Genomic DNA, 18427 nt, shown 5'->3' on the forward strand with positions numbered 1-18427 from the left:
AACTTTTCCAACAGAAGGTGACCTTTCATCTCTACTAATAACGGTGATATTCTGCTTAATCCATTCTTGCCTTGCCAGCTTCTCTTCTTCGTCTTCTGAACAATTCCAAAACTTTGGCTTTGGCTCCCCGTAACAATCGCAACTTGGCTCATTCGCCTTATCGTTTTCTGCCAAAAATTTTCGGAATTTCGCATGCTGCTCGTTTCCTTCTTGCGCAGTGTCGTTCTGCGGTTTCTGCTGATTCAGCAGCGCCTGTTTAATCTTTGCGTTCCGTTGTGCGCGTCGTTGCGCTAACACTTCTTCGCTGCAGTACGGTGACCTTTCGTTTAGCTGCACTTTTTGCAGTGTCGCGCTACCGTCACGACAATTTCCACTCGCAGTACCATTCTGCGGTGACCCTTGGTCCCGTTGCGCGTTTCCACTCGCAGTACCATTCTGCGGTGACCTTTTATCCACTTGGACGTTTCCACTCGCAGTACCATTCTGCGGTGACCTTTGATTCTGTAACGGTATCCTTATAACCGTTCTATTTCCTTTTTGCGATGACGGCATCCATATAGCCGTTTCTCTTTGCTGTGGCGGCATCCATCTAGCCGTTTCCTTTTGCGCTGACGGCATCCATATAGCCGTTGCAGTGGTCACATTCACTGCAGTACCATTCTGCAGTGGTGACCTTTCCGTTCCCTCTTTATCCGGTGGTTTAGGGTCGGGTCGATCAGTAGGCTCACCGGTGCCTACTGATCTTGCCCGTTTCCCTGAACCGGCGCCCCTCCTTGTTGTACGCCTTGCACATTTCCTTGCACATTTCCTTGCACTTGCTCGTTTACTGGGCCCCCTCCGTTATTCTGGCCACCACCCTGTTGGTAGTTTCCGCCTCCATTTCCGCCGCCTCTATAATTTCCGCGGCCATAGCCTCTGTTCCTTCCTCTGAAGCCGCCGCGGCCGTAGCCACCACGGCCGAAGCCGCCGTTCTGGCCACCGCCATTTCCATTTCCATAGTTCCCGTTACCTTGCTGATTCTGAAAGTTCGCTTTCACCTGGTACCATTGCGTGATCAGGTCGTATCCATTTGCGACCGCTTGGCGCCAACCGCCAAGCCCGCGTAATCGTTGCCACTCGTTAAAGGCAAACAGGTTCGGGTTCTGTTCTGGTGGTGTATTGGCGAATTTGCACCCCTGTGTCTGATGGTTGCCATACATACAGTACTGGCACATCTGCACATTGTTCGCCACCCATCCGTCTATCATCTGGAACTTGAACTCTGTTCGTGACCCTTGATTCTGCTGAAAGTTATTTTGATTTTCTCTGTTTGGCTGGAAGTTGCCTTGACCTTGACCTTGACCTTGATTCTGGAAGTTTCCTTGACCTCTGTTCCAATTTCCATTTCCGTATCCGTTTCCGCCAAAATTTCCTTGTTGCGGTGCCCCTATGTTCGGGGGAGGCATATTCTGAGGTACAAGTGGGGCTATGTTCTGGGGGGCCGCATTCTGGGCTATTGGCCTCACTTGGGCCGCTGCCTGTATTGCAGCCACCATCGCATAAGTCATCGGTTGTCCTGACTGGCTGTCGATAAAGGTCACTCTTTCGGTGACCTCTCTGACTGGAGTTTCCACACGGTATTCCACTGGCAGTTGGACTGGTGCAGCCGCCATCCTCTGTTGCGGTACATTTTCAACTTGGCCTTGCCGGATGGTCACGTATTCCTGATTACGTTGACCTTTCGGCGCCTTGTACTTTTCTTCGCCCGTTGCCCAGTGTCGGAAGAAGTCCTTCGCGTCAGTTGGCGTTCTGCACTTTTGTGTACGCAAAGCCTTGTAGAGTTCATTGTCCACTCTGCATCCTTCGATTAAGAAGCCCACTGCCTGTTTTTCCGTAATGATCCGTTTTGCTTTGAACCGCATCATTGCCTGATAGTACTGATCAAGTGATTCTTTCCCGAGTTCAAATTTTCTTGCGTAGGCCTCTCGTAAGCCTAAGACTTCTTCATCTCGGTCACCGTATTCATCTTTGAATTTCTCCATCCACTCCGTTACCGAATATTCAATTCCGTCTTTTGATGCGATATCCTTTTCTCCTTCAAACCAGGTTTTAGCGGGACCTTTCAGTGCGCTGGCTATCTCGATCATGATTTGATCGTCGGTGAGCTGGTAGGTTTTCTGCGTTTCTTTTACCAATCTTGTCCAGCCATTCACGGTGTCGCGACTGCCGTCAAAGGTCACGAGTGTGTTTTTTCGAGCCATCGAGTTAAGCGCTTTTGTCAATTGCACCGCTGTATTTTCTGCTCTCTGGTCATCCTCCTCTTCGCTACTTTCATCATCGTTTTGATTTCGTTTCGCCTTTCCATAACGGGATTTCCTTGGACGCTTCTGCCGGCTGGAGGGTCTGTCCCGTCGTCCTTCGTCAATGAACACATTTGTTTCAATGTGCGGAGGAAATTGTGAAGGGTCACCTCGACTCATATGCGGGTAACTTTCCGAAGGTGGCTCTTTGTCTTCTTTGTCCTTTTCACCTTCCCGTTCCGTTTTCACGCTTCCTTTACCGGTACCAGTTCGTAATGGCATTTCAAAGTGAAAGCTTTTGCCTGTGCCCGTTTCGTGCGCCTTGCTGTAACCGGGCGGCGGTGATTCCACTGTTGTTGCCCTGACTCCATATTGTAACAGCTGTTCATCTTTATGTTTGTTCGACATGTTGAGCGCCTTATTTTCGTCTTCGTGGCGTCGGACTTTCAACTGGAATTCCTCTTTTTCCATTTTCAAATTCTGATTCTCTTCGTTGACCTTTAGCATGTGCTGATGGAGTTGGAAGGTCTTCTCCTGGATGACCTTTTCAGTGTCATTCTCCACCCTTTTAATGTGTTCCGCCAACTGGGTCACATCTCTTTCCAGTTTAGTGTATTCATCTGCTGCTACTCTTAGCTGGATTTTTGTTTGGGTGACCTCGTCCTCTCTCGTCATTGCCGTTTGGGTCATATCAATCAACTCCGTGTTGAGTCTGATGATGTCCTGTGTCTTCTGGTGTACCGTCTGTTGCCATTCTTTATCTTTCAGTTCAAGTGCCGTAACCTTTACGTCCAAGAGGTGTGCTTCATGCTCCCACCTCATGCCCTGTTCGGCAATTGTCTTAGCGGTTCCTTTCAACTCGTTGATCTCTTCGGTGACCTTTCTGTTATCCTCTTTCAACACCGTGTTCTCTTCTTGCTGTTCCTTTGCCACCCTGGCGGCTTCATTGGCCCTTCTCTGGTGATCATATGATTCCTTCTGGAGGATCCCGATATTCTCATCACGCAGCTTCAGGTCATTCCTGAGCTTAAACACTTCGGTAGTGTTTGTCAGTAGTCGCTGGGTAGCCTCGGCGAGTTTAGTCGCATAGTCATCTCTCTTGGCTTCTGCTTCAGTGACCTTTTGTTTCAGGGAGTCGCATTCGTCCTTCAATTCTGCCAAGTGCCGTGACCTTTCCGCTGTTTCCTCGGACATACTCTCGTTAAGGTCACTGACTGCAAGATGACCTTCCATTTCTCTGTCATCTACCATTTTCAGGTACTCCTCAGCGAGTTCTTTTTGGCGCTCGTATTTGATCTTCCATTCGTCCGCCGTGTTCTCCAAATAAGCCTGTTGTTGCTCCAATTCATAAATACGAGCATTGAGGGATCCCATCTGGTTTTGGTATTCCTGTCTCTTTTTCATCACCTGACCTTCCTTCACTTCGAGTTCTTCTTCCAATTCCTTTACACGTCTTTTCAGAGTTGACGTCGGACTGTTCGGTGATGGCGGTCGTACGTTGATGACCTTTCAAGTTTGTGTTCGTTCGATAAGGTGTTCCGGTATGTCCTTGAAAGGTGTCATTCCTTCAGCACGGTCAGCTAGTCTCATCGCAGATTGGAAGGACATATTCATCGTCGTTTCATCATCCGTGAAATACGATTCATTCGATTCATCTGAAACCATCGGAGTTGCAAAAAGGTCATCGTCTGCCGCTTTATCGTTCAGCGAAAGGTCATCCAGACCCAGTTGAGCGAGTTCCTCTTCGGTGACCTTTGTCTTATCAACTTCCATTTGAGTCAGGTTCACGTTTTTATCCTGCTCATTCATTCCGCTAGTGGTAGCATCCGACTGTGATGCCCCAACTAGGTCCGCTCCTCTTTCTGTGGCTTTTTCCTCCCCAGTGACCTTTGTCTGGTTCATCGGTTGACTTCCCGCCGCAGATGCGGGAGTATCCTTTCCGTCACCGCTGGAGCTCTCTTCATTCTGTATAGCTCCGAGCGCCGCTTGGTATTATGCTGTCACTGCCTTTGCTGTCCTTTCTTGCAAAGGTCACAGCCGCTCGGGTCTGTCTATCATGTCCGACTGGACGCGCGAGCGACTTGCATTCCTTCTTATAAGGATCAACTGTGCCTTGTTGTGATCCTCGGGAGCTCCTGCTTCCCTGACTGCTGGTGGATGTCAGTTCCTCTTTGTCCATGTTGATCGGATAACTTGGACGCTCCTGCCAATTGTTCTCACACAAACGTTATTGTATGGTTTATTCAATTATCCTAAAGGTCACTTTATACTTCCGAAATTTTTCTAAGTCCTTGTTAAAGGTCACTTTTCGGTTGAAAAATTTCGATTAAGTCCCGTGTAAAGGTCACTTTTTCGTTAAAAAGTTCGAGAGATTTGCCCTAAAGGTCACTTTTTGGACAAAACTTTCGAAACCGCTTTTACAGTTCAGAATTCGTTAGCGAATGAAATCCTACAGCTGCTGATATCGCTGTACTACTAATCAACTCAATTTCGACTTCGTTAAAGGTCACTGTTGGTTGCTTTCAGATCATAAAGGTCACTTAAATCAGTTTATCTCCTCAATTCCGACTTTTTAGTAAAGGTCACTTTTCGAAGTAAAAGATCACGTTCTAATCTTAAAGGTCACTTTCAAGCTCAGTTCAACTCAAAAGGTCACTTTCTAACTCAATTTCTGTTAAAAGGTCACTTTCCAGCTCAATTTCAAGTTAAGGGTCGCTTTCCAGCTCAATTCGATCAAAGGTCACTTTTCCTTTGTCTGAACTCAAAAAGTCACTTTCCGTCTCACTTATCTCATCTCAAATCAAATTTCCCATTACCGCTCAAGTTCAGCGGAAAATCCCCATTCGGGTTGTTTACTTCGATCCTATTGGTCAGCTAACTCGAATTATTCAGTTCAAATTTCAACCAATCACAGCTCAGATAACCGACCAATCACGTTGCTCCTCTAAAAATCTATATCTGCCTGACGTCACGGTCAACGGCCAGACATGCACGCCGTGTGCAAAACTCCGCCTACTTTTACGCTCAGCTCAGTACGGGCCAATAGAATTTGCCAAATTTACCAACTAGCTAATCCCGTAATTAATAACGGTTTTTCTACCTGTTAACCGTCCGTCCGTTCTACGTCCGTCCGTTCCACGGGGAGAATGATCCAGATGATCCAATTCTTCTTCCAACTCCGCTCCCGCGTCGCCGCTGTTCCGTAGCGTGCCTCGCGCTATTAGTCGGTTACTGTGCCGGCTGTGCCGTAGCAACAGTAATAGTGCTCTACTGCCAATTTGGAGGAGTCTGATCTGGCAAATCCGTCCGCCCCTTTCGGCGCTTCGTCGCTTGTGACCCACGGCTTAGGATTCGCTGAATCCTTGCCGAGTAGCAGTGACACCAGTGTAGGTCTTCGCTGAAGACTCTACACCGAGGAACACTGCCGCCTGAACTCTTGAACTCTTGCTCAGTCCTTGCAACAGTACAGGTCTTCGCTGAAGACTCTGCACCGAAAACAAGGCTGGAAATCCGATGGGAAACTTGCACCGCCTGTGGTGTTGCGCTTTGCTGTTGGACAGACCTGTGCCTTACTGGTCGGGTTTCACATCAAATAACAGGCCAACTTTGCCTGACACAAATCAATTCGAATCAGAGAACCGCTGTCGGCTCTGCTACCATCTAATGCTAGATCCAGAATGGGTCCAGAGACAGAGACAGAAACAGAATCTATCCTGTGGAAGCGAGCGATACGATATGGATCGCGAGCTATGCGGAAACACAAACGTCGCACCGTAAATCGCTGACTTTTAATAATATTGAAAGTCTGGAAAACCAAAAATCAACACTGATCGGCGCAGCTCGATCGTAAAGCGTAGAGCCAATTCAACAGTGTGCATCACTGTGCAGCACGTGCTATGCCGCGCCCACTAACACAACTCAAGCCAATCAGAAGCGAGACACAACACAGACACGTAATCCAGTGGCGTAGCGTTGCGGACGTGAACGCTAGTGAACCCCCGCTCACAGTTTTTTAATTGTTTTTAAGCAATTTTACTTCAGGTTTCGGAGTTACTGGAATCTCTGTTGCTTGTTTCACTTTTATTTCAATATTTTCTTTCAAGTGTGTAATTAAGCTACATTTTTAACATTGCACACGTAAGAAGTCAAACAACTGTAAAGCGTGCGCATATTGTTAAGTTAATTTTGTAATTGACGTCAGCTCCTTGATCTCCGAAACAAAGCCCGAAATTAATCGAATGCACGAATCAGCATGTCACATTACATTGGGTTACATTGGGTTACATTGTACGAAAACTCGCTCCCTATCAAAATGTTTTCCAGAGTGATATTTCGGGAACAGTCTACACTGAAGACATCCGTGGTATTTCTGTTTCTTTCGACACCTGCGGATAAGTAGTTCCCGATGATGAACACTTCTCCTGGTTCTTTTTCCCCGATTATAAACGGTTTTTGCTCTAAAAAGTTGCGCAGCCAAGCAAACGAGCAGTCGCAGTGCAGATTATACAGATAGTTGAGTTTGTCGTCGGTGGCGAAATAACTGTAGGCGCTTTCAGGATGCCCTTTAGTCTCCAGTGCGATGGTGAAATCTCTCTCCAGTGTTAAGCTGCGCAAATGGATCAAATCCGTGAACGTGCCCGGCTCCAGCGCGCTGATTGATGTTATATAGAAGGCAATCATTCGCAGCTGCGGCATCCGGCTGAAGTGCTTCTTCTGGATGGTCATATTGGTACAACCATTAAGCGTGAAACTGTACACATTAGGCAATAATCCCAGTTCGTGCACTTTGGCGGTAGTATTCGGCGTTTGACAATCAAAAACGCCCAGGTGTATGGTCTGATCCCGCACGGGATCGACTATATCAACGGTAACCGGGTCTTCTTCTGCCTTCCATTCGTACAAATTCAATAGTACGGCACGCTGCGGGCTGATTTGCCGTACTAGCTTGGTGGTTTTGGCTAGAAACGCGTGCGGCTTGTACACACAAGATATATCCACGTACGTGACTCCCATCTCGTACTGGCGAGGGTTTTCATCGTTAACGTCGCACAAATTGTGAATCCATACCGCCATAATCATGCATACGGATTTCTTATCTATGTGCTTTATATAGAGATTGCATTCCTCTACTGTAAGTAAATCCGTCCGGAAAGGATATGTCGCAGGCGGAGAAATTTCATCGTTTGAGGCTGTGGAATTCTTCTCACTGCAACCCGAATCGCTTTCAGCCTGCACACCTAGAAAAAAAACCTTTCATAAAAGTAAAAAAAATTGTAATTATGCAAATGCAGTACGTAGTGATAGCACATGATGCATTTTATCACATTGAGGACGTTTTAAGATGAATGTTTTGCGAATTTCCGGGTGTGTCTGGGAATGTGGCACATCTTGCAGACCTACGCTAATTCAGAGTCGCGTGACTTACCGTAGGTGTTGCAGACGAAACACAAAATTATTATTCCGTAACTCAGTTTTTCCATATTGGAAAAAATCTAATCGTGTAATACTGTATAGCAAAGCACGGCAGCATCAGCACTGACAATTGTTGGTGAAAAGTTTGCGCATGCTGATGCGTCCATTACCGTATAAATTTTCCGAACCTGCAATTATACCCTGCAGCATCACATGCAGCATGTGGGATTGATTAATGAGCTATTGAAAACTGATGACAGTGCACAAATTTCCGCCTGGTGCGAATGCAGTATATCCAGCTGATCAACCAACAGTTCTGCTTGACCAATCTTTTAATACAAAACCGAACAAAGTAATGGAGCAACTTACACAGCAATCCTGTAACGAATTGGCCGTACCGGTATTTCTGGGTCTTGAGGAAAATGTACCCTGAAGTTCTCTCAACCACAAATTTTACCGTATGTATTTTTCGTAGTGCAAAGCAGCATATCACAGCACCATAAGATGATAATATTTATTATTATTAAAGTCAGCAGGTCATATTATCGCAAATCGCATTGTACGAGAACTCAGCGCCTGCCGAAATATTTTCAAGAGTGAGATTTTTTGAACAGTCCACGCTATAACTCTCCGTATAGTTTTCGCCTTTGTTAACAGCCGGTGACATATGGTTCCCAATTACAAACACTTCTCCCTCGTCTTTCGCTTCAATCAGGTGCGGTTGTTTCTTGGAAAAACAGACGCAACCAGGCAAACGAGCAATCGTAATGCAAACGGCGAATATACTCGAGGTCCAGATTTCTATCAAAGATACTGACGTAGTACCTCTCTTTGGTAGAATTCATTAACGCCCAGAAGAATTCCTTCTCCAGTGACAAACTGCGCAACTGGATAATATCCGTAAAGTCCCCGGTTCTAACATGGAAATAGTTGACCCGATAAACTCGATCATGCGTAATTGGGGCATCCTGCTAAAGTCCCTTTTCCGCACGGTAAGATTGTAGCAACTGCGAGTGTTGAAATGGAATAGGTTGGGTGAGATTCCGAGTTCGTATACCTTGGCAGTAATATTTTTCGAATGACATTGAAATATATCTGCAAGTGTACGGTTTGATCCCAAAGCGGTTCGATGATATCTACGCTAAGCATATCTTCCCGGTTTTCTCCGCCTGGGAAGAGCAGCAAAACCGCGCGGAAAGGACTAATTTCCCGGACAAGTTCTGCAATTTCTTTTGCTGTTGATTGATTGTTGCAGCGATACGATATGTCAGTGAAGGTTTTCTTATCTGGCCCGAAGGGCGGGTTACGAAAGCACGAGGCAACGGTGGGAGTATCCAGGCATATCTTGCGTTCCCGTACGACTGTCCGGAAGAAACCACATTCGTCGTCCGTAAGAAGGTCTGTGCGAAACGGATACGTCACGTTTGAGGAAAAAACTTTTTCTGGTGCGGTTTGATTTTGGGCGTCGCTGCAGATTGTATCCACATCAGTGGCATCACCTAGAACTTAGAGAATAAAAGCCTGTCTCAGATTAGCAGTAACACGCATTTCGTGTTTAGAATGCGTTACCATTCATGATGTGGAAATAACAAAACGTTAATAATCCGAAAGTCAGGGAATTCTTCATGTTGCTGGCTCTACTCATCCTGCTCTTGTTATACATGCCTTTTTGAATATATTTCAGTAAATAACGTATCACCAGCTAATTCGGCACTGTTAAAAGTGTTATGCATGCCACCACAGTAATCATCAATAATTAGAAGTGTTATACTTGCTGATCGGTGGATAACTTTTGCCGAACCAGCAATACCTATTTTCCTGAGGCTACAGGTAGACTATTACCATTTTTGATTGTGAGTCCATATCCTTATGGTTGGGGACTTGTAATTCCGGTTTGGAAATCGCTTCAAACTGAAGTTTTTTTATTCCGTTTTCTTGTAATTGTTGATCGGTGGATAACTTTTGCTGAACCAGCAATATTTTCCTGAGGCTACAGGTAGACTATTACCATCGTTGATTGGAAGTCCATATCCTTATGGTTAGTGACTTGTAATTCCGTTTTGGAAATTGCTTCAAACTGAAGTTTTTTATTCCGTTTTCTTGTAATAAATTCCGCATGAATGCGCAGCTCATAAAATTTAATGAATGTTCTACTCTCACCTGTATCAGCAGTGAATGCTGTTTGCTATACCCTTTCCAAGCCGAAAATCTGTATTTTTCGCCCACCTCCACATTTGGAATCCGGCTTCCACTAAGGGCACTGAATGTGTTTAGTGTGAGTTTTATTGGTGCGCACGTGTAATGCGACCTCAAACATCATTTGTAGAAATTCAATGATAAATCGAAACACATAACAGTTGTTACATACTGATATAACAATATGTTTTCCGAATCTGGTAAGTGCTCATGAAACACAAAGTGGCCACCTTTATTCTCTCACTTCTAATAAATAAACGCTGCCGGAAATAGTCAAATCTTGAACTGCATCTGCATTAACTTAAGTTTTAGCTCCATTTTGGTCCTCTCATCCAACATGCAGCGTGCTAGCTGCGGTTTACTGTATTGTCTGTTGTTCTAAACAGATACTGAGCCCTTGCACAAAAGCTTTAAATCCTTATTATATGTTTACAGTAAGTCGTCAATATAATTAATGTTTATCCCGGATATCACACGACGACCGGCAAGCAACTGTGCAACGGCAACCAAAAGCGCGAACTTATAAAGCCAGATTTATCAGTTACAAATTTGTACCAAAATCTACAAACTTTAATGCTGAAATTACAGTTTCCGGTTGCCTGACAATGATAATTCCCGTTAGGTTATTGTGGGCTAAAAAAGAAAAATAAATTCAGATAAAACATGAGTATCAGCTTCGTTACCGCTGCCAGCAGAGGTGACAGTTAAACTGCTTCAAACAACATAATAAATGAAACAACTAACAGGAACATTTGTGATAACAACCAGTCAGATATGCTCAGCACAGCAAAACGATAGAAAGCCATCGATTTGTGGCCACATTATTGCTTTATGTATCAACCCGGAACTACGGCCAGTTAATGATGTGCAGCGGAAGCAGTCGCGTGCTTCAGGCAGTGACGGACCATCTTGACCGTCTGGCTGCTCCTAAACCGGCAATCGGCGCACACCAGCTGAGCGTTGCGAGCAAGACATTGATGTCCTGGGCTGAAAAGATGGGTGACCAGCTGCTGTTCGACATCCGCCGCGAACTGACAGGCGTCGCAGCGATACTTGTGCCGTTCTGTTAAACCATGGCAACCGATGGTGATCTTTTTGAGTGTCGATTCTGAGGGCTCGGTCGAGTGCTTATCTGCTTCGCAGTATTTCGGCACTTCTGTCTGTAGTTGAAAATGAACTATTTTCGAGTCGGTTTCATAATCGTATAAAAGAAACTGGATTTAGAAGAAATCTCGTCAGATCCCGCTATTTTGTTCGTTTAAAATATTCGTTTCAGATGAATTTACTTATATTCTGTACGTAAAACATTCAGTATTTCCATCCTAAATGCTAATAACTTTAAGCGCACGAAATTCTGTTTGATTTTGAGATGATTCAATCTGACACTGAAATTTTAAAAGCTGATTTGAAATTTCGAATCTCACCTCTGTCGAATCATCGGCGACACTAATGTCCTCTATTTCCGTAACGGGTTTCAAATGGTCATGAGGCTGAATCTCAGGGTCAATTGGAAGCGCCTCGGCAGAAGCATCCTCATCTACGACCGGGGATCGGTACCTGCGTGGTGTTGGGCGAGTTTCTGCCATGGTGCCCGTGTGCTGGCGTGATTGACGATGCCTGGCCGCTCGCTTCGCACCGCTGGCTTTCCACGCAATCCGTAGTTCTAAAACACAATGGCAACGCACTATTGGGAAATTCTTTCAAGAAGACAATATAGTTTATTACCATGTTCGTGGCCCTTGCGGCAGGATCGCTTATGGGCAAAGCGTTCGTATCAAAATCGTTACGACTCATCACAGTCAAAGTAGTCCAACTACACATTTGTTGTGAGGTGAGTGAAAAAAATTCCTGTTCTTTGGAAGCAAAAACACTTATTACTGAATTTAACGTGAAAAAATTATTTTTTTAGCAATGGTTTCGGGATTCGAAAAAATTCGCTGATTTTTAATACGGATCAGATTTGGCTTAAAAAAATGACTACATGGCCAATAGGAGTTGCACATAGCCTCTGTTCACTGGAAATTAGCACTTGGGATATATTCACTATGATGCGGCAGTGCCGCATCGGCTAAACTTACGGGCAGTATAAACACTGCAAATGCCGATATTTGCTACTTCGACGTTGTTCTCATTCCGGACGGTTTCACAATATGGATTCGCGTAACGGACACCGCATTCTCCGTGTTGTTCCACACGACAAAATTTTTCAAAAAGTGACAATCATGAAAGTTGGTGTCGTTTTACAAGCTTCTGAACGATATTACTAAACATTATCAAGTACGCTTATGGGAGCAACGAAGAAAATAACCCAGCTCTGGTGTGGGGTACGAGAATCCGTATCACGAAAGGTCCGCAGTTCGGTAAACGTCGAAAAACACAAACTCTGGTATAAATTTTGGACCGCAACAGCAGTAGGCATAGCCTAAGTATCCACAAACGCTTCCCAAGAGGAACAGCCATACTTCCTACGCGTAAAATCTGGGTTCGAACAAAGAAGCGTCGGCTTGCACAATTCGCTCACAACAAAGCTCTACATTTTTAGTCGTACGTTGTAGCTGGTTATAAAACTGAATTAGGGTTCTCACTCTGAATATGGCGTTGCAAAGACTGAAATAGTGTCCATTAATGGACACAGTGTCCATCATTGAAAATAGTTTGTCCATCATTGCTGCCAAAGGTGTCCATTTTTGTAAAATTCAAATAAATTGTAAAATTTAAATGGGGGTCTATTAATTTTAAATTAAATTTCTCGGTAATTGGGTTTTCTTTGTTCTTGCTGTTTGATCAGTTGAAATAATTTGTTTGGTGCATATCTAAGCTCATACTCTCCATACTCGTAGTACAGATACTGTCAGATCACCTTGTCGCTGTTTGCTAACTTGCCGGTCAAGGCGTATTTCGGCAGCCATCGGTCGGTCGGTCTGTCTTCTAAAGTACTAACACATACAGAGTACAGTCTGAGTACTTACCTATTTCTTCTTGCAAATCGCAACTGGTTAGAGTGAAGGTAAGAAGAAAAAAGCGCTGGGAATTGCGGTTATACCGCGGAACTGCGGTTATTATATATGTGCGGTTGCGGGTAGAAAGATGGATACAGTACTTTAGACACCGTCCGAGAGTGCAGGTCGACGCGACGAGCAATCTTGTCCAGGTCCATGTTCTCGTCAAACAGCTGGATGATCAGCTCTTCCTGTGCATGTGAAACTCTAGAACTGCTTCGGCTGCCACCTAATACAGAGGAATAATGCATCAGGGTTCCGTGGTTCCTGTTTTCTGCTAATTGTTAGGTTTGCGAGAATGATAAGAGTACCTCGCTGCGATAGTGTTTTACCGAGCAGCACCAGCTCCCTCTGTAGATCATATTGTGAGACCCCAGCGCCTGTGGCGATGGCCTTCCCCCTGAAACCCTGCTGGAAAAGGTCGCAGATCATCTGGCGCTGATGGTGCGTGATCTTACGCGGAACGCGTTGACGCTCAGCTGGACGCGGGTCGGTCATGTTTCCTTTTGGTACGGGAAATTCCGGAGACCCACGATCGTCAATCGCTCTTTCCGCTGCATCTGGGTTCCCGATAGCTGCAAATAACATAACGAAGTCATTAAATCGTTGCGATTAATCGCATGGGGTAAACATTCTCAAATTTGTTAGCAGCTATGGTTTAAGAGCCAATTATGGTCCTACCCTTTTGTGCCAGGCGACTGGAGCGCCGTCGCGAAATTCCCGATTCCATAATTTTACACTGCTTGTCTGTCAGCTCTATCAAAGTTCAAGCCAGATACAGGTACAATTGTTTTACGTCAGAATACATCAGTAGTTTTGTCGAATCGGTTACATGTAGTAAACGTTTGAAATAATCATCAAAATATAGCGCTGCTATATTTTGATGATTATTTATTATTAATTGACAGGCTAGAGTTACGACTGGGGAGAAATTCTAAATGAAACTGAATGTGTAGACAGGGCGCCTGCGCTATGCTATTCTACGAGAAAACGAAAAAAACCTTAACAAAGGCGCACTCTCGAGAAAGCAGATTGGGGCAGCGTTGCTGCACCGGTCTCTATCTTATGCTTGCTGAGCCGCTGACCCAGCCGGCTCACGAGAAAGAACGCTAAAGAAAGAAAACTGACAGCAGTCAAAAAGCTGTCAAACAAATGACAGAAGCCACAAATAAAAGCCGGATCAGTGTCCAAAGCGCTATTCGCTGACTGCAAAACCTGTGGTACGAAGTAGCGGTTTACTAAGTAGAGCATCCGGTAAAGTAAATTCTCATGAACATTTCACGCAACTGCTAACGCTGCTGAGCTTCATCCTACATCCGCCATGTTCGGGTGTTTTGTACAGTTACGATAGTTTACCTATTTTAATTTGTGCTTAAAAAGTTTCTAAAAATGTGTTGACATTAATAGTAACCGTCTTGGCATCAAAGAAGACTTTAGGAAGATATCAGCCGCTGTAGAATAATAGCACAACCGCCACAACGGGTTGAAATGTGTTAAAAGTTTTGTATCGCCATTGTGAACTTATAACAATAATGTTTATAAAAAAGGTAATATACCATATTTAACGGAAACTCGCTTACCGGCACGCTGTAAAATTGTAAAAAATGAAGTTTCAGCAATCTGCATCTTAGCTCAAGCTTAAACATAACGGCGTACAGACGCCCTCTTTAATGGCCGTATTGTTAAACTGCACGACCCGTCCCGGCGATATTACAAGGAAGCGTTGTAACTTGTAACACGATACGGTATTTCCTTTCTCCTTGGTATACAAATATGGGTTTTGTAATTCGGTGCTACTAGCAGTACCGCATTATAGCAAAAACTGAATCAGGAGGAAATCGCCTGACATGGTCCTAACAAAGCAGACACGTTTGTGACATGACAATACCGTACCTATAGACTGTAGCTATAGGTTTACAAATGACAGTCAAATAATTCAGGTAACATTAGCTTACCCAGTACCATCATTTATTACCGGAATCACGATCAGAATTCTCATCGTACTCAGACGACTCATAGTAGCTGTGGGGCAGCTCGTGCAAACAAGTTTGCACTTTGCACAATCTGCAGAGAACAAACGTAAAACTACAATTTTCTTAGTATACTTGACTTCACTAAGTCTTATACAGAAAACGCAGCTGAATATTAATAAGTTTTTTAAATTGGCAAGGTCTGATCTAAATGAATAGAATAAACCAGAAGGTTCTCATCTACACTTTTATAAGCTTCGTCACAAATGCGTTTTGTGAGAACAATCTCGGTATGTAAAGATTGCAAAGGAAGCAATTTCATTTTCTTGCAGAGAAGTGCAAATTCTATTAAAAACTCTAAGCATATAGCCATAATTCGGATGTACTCTGCCCCAAATATTCGCTCTACAGATAGTTTGTTTAATTTATTGATTTGCTACAGGCCGGACTGCCGATTTGGAAGCCGACTGCAGTGTGCGCAACCAATCGGTAACGAGCATTCCGTTTTCGTTACAAACTGTTCCATCTTTCCGCAACGACACATTAACAATGGACGAATGTATTGCGTACCATGCTCGGCAAGCCGATGCCCTCATGTGTGCTATCGTCTGGGAGCTGGAGATGTGCGCGTTGATCGGTGATGTCCGCCGGCAGTATACGCCGATGCTGAATACGTACATCCAGCCGGGATGCAAGTTTCAAGAGCGTATGGCGGTGGAAACCACCACCCGGGCAATAAGCTTGATTAGTCCGGATCGTGCGGTGGCGCTGGCATTGTGGGACTGGAACGGCCCCGACGATCCGGTTACATCGGAAGTTGTCGAACCGGTGCGCCAGCAAATCATTGCGTTGGACGTTCATCAGTGTTATACATACAACGGCACCAGCAACGTTACCAGCAAGATTCACAGCCTCGGGCTGCTTCCCAATCTACACAGTTTAGAAATTGTTCTATGCTTTAATATGACCGTTAAAAGAGACCATTTTAGCCGCATGCCGCGCGTGCGGATGATCACGTTTACTATGTCCACGATGGTGGCATTGGAAGCCGGAACATTTACCGATTTGCCATTCCTGTGGAGTTTAGTGTTGGAGAAAGATTTTGTCTCTCAACTCCAACATCCATTTCCGAAGCCTAAAGAGGGGGCGAGTGACAACGATGTCGCGTTTTATCGGTGGAAGAAATCTGAAGAAGACTGCGAACGGGATTATTTGCAACGTCTGCATTGTGACTGCTCATTCGCGTGGCTGCGCAATCTGTTTCGAAAGAAGCCATATCTCATATTCGAGAAGAACGCAGGAGAAGTTTTCGCTATTGGCAATTATCTATCACCGGTTGTTTCGAGACAGAAAGACTCTGCGGACGTTCTAAGTGTTGATTGTTCACAAAATCTGACCGTGGATAATTATTTTATGGGCCACGAGTTTTCCTACAACACTGTCTGCAGTAACCGGGCCTGTTGAGTAACAGTTTTCTCTGTAGGTGTTCAACGGAAACGAAAAACATTTGATGTTACGTTTGCTGGATTCGATCACATTTGCCATTTGCGTATTTTCCGACCATCAAGTGACAAAACACGATCGTTTTAACACGTGACTCACAATTGTTGACTCACAAATTATTTTCTTGTTTAGTTTGTTAGCTGCGTTACTGAATTCCATAGTCTATGTGTTATTATGTCATTTGTATGATGTCATCGGGAATGCCTTCACGCCCGTAGGAGTGTTCTTCCCATGAGTTTTGATTGCATAACCTGTTGTTTATGTTTTGCTATCTTTTTTGAAGCCTTTGATGTTTGGTATTTGCCGCCAATATAAGCGCGACTGCATCGCGAGTTTTAGGAACTGCTTTTTAGTTGAGAGTTTTGAGTCGAGAGAGTAACCAATAAAGTCCATCGCAGTACCCGCTGCAAGAGTCCCCCTTGTAACATATGCGTTTATTTATCATAACGAATGCTACCGCTTAATAAACTGCGACAGAAAGCTGAACAGCTTTTGTCCGGATGCAATATCCGAAAATAACATTTCTTCGTAACCGCAGACGCGGAGCATTGTATTGGTATTAGAGATGTTTTAAATGTACTGTATGTGCATGTTGAAGCATAAGCATAAACTCATGAATGCATGTATTGGTGTATATTTAATAAAAGCCGGAGTTAAATAAATGCAGTAATAAATGGGCGTTACAATTCTCGAAGCGTTACAATTGGCGGTGCTGGGTTTATCGTTTACGCGTACTGTTTGTGGCTGACTGTGACTCGGGTGTCACCGGCGAACTGCACGGGTTCAGCAGCCGACGAAAGAAGTCTTTCAATCCAATTCGATATTCTTCTCCAATTAGAAAAAATATCACCTACAGATAGGGAAACGGGAGAACACATAATTTCACCAACTTGCTAGAAACAATACTGCGTTCTTAACACTCGCACAATTGCGTTATTACGATGTGTGTTTCTGGGCAAATCGGCTGGTTCTGCGTAAACCTACTTGGGAACCGCGCTTTGTGCGGTTCCCAAGTAGGCGGTTTGTGCGGTGCGCTTTGTCATTGACCATGAAAATTCGTGTACTAATTTATCTTTAATTTCCAAACCATCGTTTTGCAAAATACGTCAGGTTTGGATACGATGCAAACCGGAAGTGGGCGATAATCGCTGCGTCACGTGCAGTAAATTAAAAAATTTTCTAAAAATTTTGTACCGGTAATGGAAATTGTGCGAGTGCTAATTAACGGCAAAGGTTAATTTACCGGTGTCCCCAGATAGCCGGAATAATACAGCGCCCGCAACCATATCTGCAGATATGGATTTCTAACAAGAAGATGATAATGAAAGCTCGTAACCACAATTATCGGTAAGTTGCAGGCCAAATACCACAACGACGACGCAAACAGCATTCTTCCTAGTAAAACTCTCCGTTGTAATTTTAAAAGGATTGTCCGGTCTGCGGGGTCGCGGTTGCGATGTTTCGATAGTTTGACTCGGAGTTGCGACAATAAAATCACCAAATAGCAGCAGTTCGTCCCGGTTAGCGGCAAATATACGCCCAGTATTCCGCCGGCATTAAAGATTCGCCGGTTGAAATATGTTGCAGGGCGAACCACGCAGATATTCCACGGGTGAACCAGTGCCGTCTCCCAGCCACTGTTCAGCACCATCGGCAGCGTGCACGCCAGCAGAATAATCCATCCTATCAGAGTTGCCACAATGGTGGCGCTGCGTTTGTTGAATTTTGCGTAGTGATGCGGGAAAACAATCGCAATTAGTCGGTTAATGGATAGCATAAACGCCGCCCACCGTTCGCTGTCGGCGCAGATGAGGTAGACGACTTAAAAATTACGACAGCTGGTCAACGATTGCGTAATCGAAGGGAAATAGACAGGCAGCGTTAGAGCCGGATTAATGATGGTTGTTATCAGCAGACTGACGATGAGTATCAGGAGAATTTGGGCTTGGGATTCCGATGGCGTCCGACGCCGGTACAGGATGGCGATAATGAGAAGAATTATCAATAAGGACGTGAGAAACTCAATGAAGGTTGTCACGATGAACCAAGCAGTGAGTGTAGCGGTGCC

General features: G+C 44.7%; 4 protein-coding genes across 4 annotated transcripts; 1 reads left to right on the forward strand and 3 right to left on the reverse strand.

The window, feature by feature from the left end:
• Positions 1-823: 823 nt before the first annotated feature.
• Positions 824-3683, reverse strand: LOC129595694 (centrosome-associated protein CEP250-like). Its single transcript, XM_055492773.1, has 2 exons — positions 1997-3683; positions 824-891 (listed from the first exon to the last, which is right to left on the reverse strand). Exons 1-2 carry the CDS (start codon positions 3681-3683, stop codon positions 824-826), a joined length of 1755 nt encoding a protein of 584 aa, XP_055348748.1.
• Positions 3684-6338: 2655 nt separating this feature from the next.
• On the reverse strand, positions 6339-7849 carry LOC129595665 (uncharacterized). The gene is made up of 2 exons (XM_055492744.1): positions 7705-7849; positions 6339-7516 (listed from the first exon to the last, which is right to left on the reverse strand). Exons 1-2 carry the CDS (start codon positions 7757-7759, stop codon positions 6540-6542), a joined length of 1032 nt encoding a protein of 343 aa, XP_055348719.1. The 5' UTR covers positions 7760-7849; the 3' UTR covers positions 6339-6539.
• Positions 7850-12056: 4207 nt separating this feature from the next.
• On the reverse strand, positions 12057-14539 carry LOC129595666 (uncharacterized). Its single transcript, XM_055492745.1, has 4 exons — positions 14467-14539; positions 13568-13642; positions 13198-13461; positions 12057-13115 (listed from the first exon to the last, which is right to left on the reverse strand). Exons 1-4 carry the CDS (start codon positions 14510-14512, stop codon positions 12925-12927), a joined length of 576 nt encoding a protein of 191 aa, XP_055348720.1. The 5' UTR covers positions 14513-14539; the 3' UTR covers positions 12057-12924.
• Positions 14540-14971: 432 nt separating this feature from the next.
• LOC129595669 (uncharacterized) lies at positions 14972-16759 on the forward strand. Its single transcript, XM_055492748.1, has 2 exons — positions 14972-15146; positions 15299-16759. The coding sequence occupies exons 1-2, from the start codon at positions 15068-15070 to the stop codon at positions 16318-16320; spliced, it is 1101 nt and encodes a 366-aa protein (XP_055348723.1). The 5' UTR covers positions 14972-15067; the 3' UTR covers positions 16321-16759.
• Positions 16760-18427: the final 1668 nt, after the last annotated feature.

This window comes from Paramacrobiotus metropolitanus, unplaced genomic scaffold (assembly GCF_019649055.1).
Source record: "Paramacrobiotus metropolitanus isolate TYO unplaced genomic scaffold, Prichtersi_v1.0 Parri_scaffold0000081, whole genome shotgun sequence".
NCBI classification, from domain to species: domain Eukaryota; kingdom Metazoa; phylum Tardigrada; class Eutardigrada; order Parachela; family Macrobiotidae; genus Paramacrobiotus; species Paramacrobiotus metropolitanus.

Excerpts from the sequence above, each read along its gene's own strand:
- LOC129595669 (XM_055492748.1), top strand. The coding sequence starts at position 15,068 with ATGAATAGAATAAACCAGAAGGTTCTCATCTACACTTTTATAAGCTTC. Across the intron at positions 15,147-15,298 it reads GTTTTGTGAGAACAATCTCG|GCCGGACTGCCGATTTGGAA; the intron begins GTATGTAAAGAT and ends GATTTGCTACAG.
- LOC129595666 (XM_055492745.1), bottom strand. The coding sequence starts at position 14,512 with ATGCAGATTGCTGAAACTTCATTTTTTACAATTTTACAGCGTGCCG. Across the intron at positions 13,462-13,567 it reads CAGTCGCCTGGCACAAAAGG|CTATCGGGAACCCAGATGCA; the intron begins GTAGGACCATAA and ends TGTTATTTGCAG. Across the intron at positions 13,116-13,197 it reads TAAAACACTATCGCAGCGAG|GTGGCAGCCGAAGCAGTTCT; the intron begins GTACTCTTATCA and ends CCTCTGTATTAG.
- LOC129595665 (XM_055492744.1), bottom strand. The coding sequence starts at position 7,759 with ATGGAAAAACTGAGTTACGGAATAATAATTTTGTGTTTCGTCTGCAAC. Across the intron at positions 7,517-7,704 it reads TTTCGTCTGCAACACCTACG|GTGTGCAGGCTGAAAGCGAT; the intron begins GTAAGTCACGCG and ends TTTTTTTTCTAG.
- LOC129595694 (XM_055492773.1), bottom strand. The coding sequence starts at position 3,683 with ATGAAAAAGAGACAGGAATACCAAAACCAGATGGGATCCCTCAATGCT. Across the intron at positions 892-1,996 it reads GAAATTCAAAGATGAATACG|AGGCGGCGGAAATGGAGGCG; the intron begins GTGACCGAGATG and ends CGGAAATTATAG.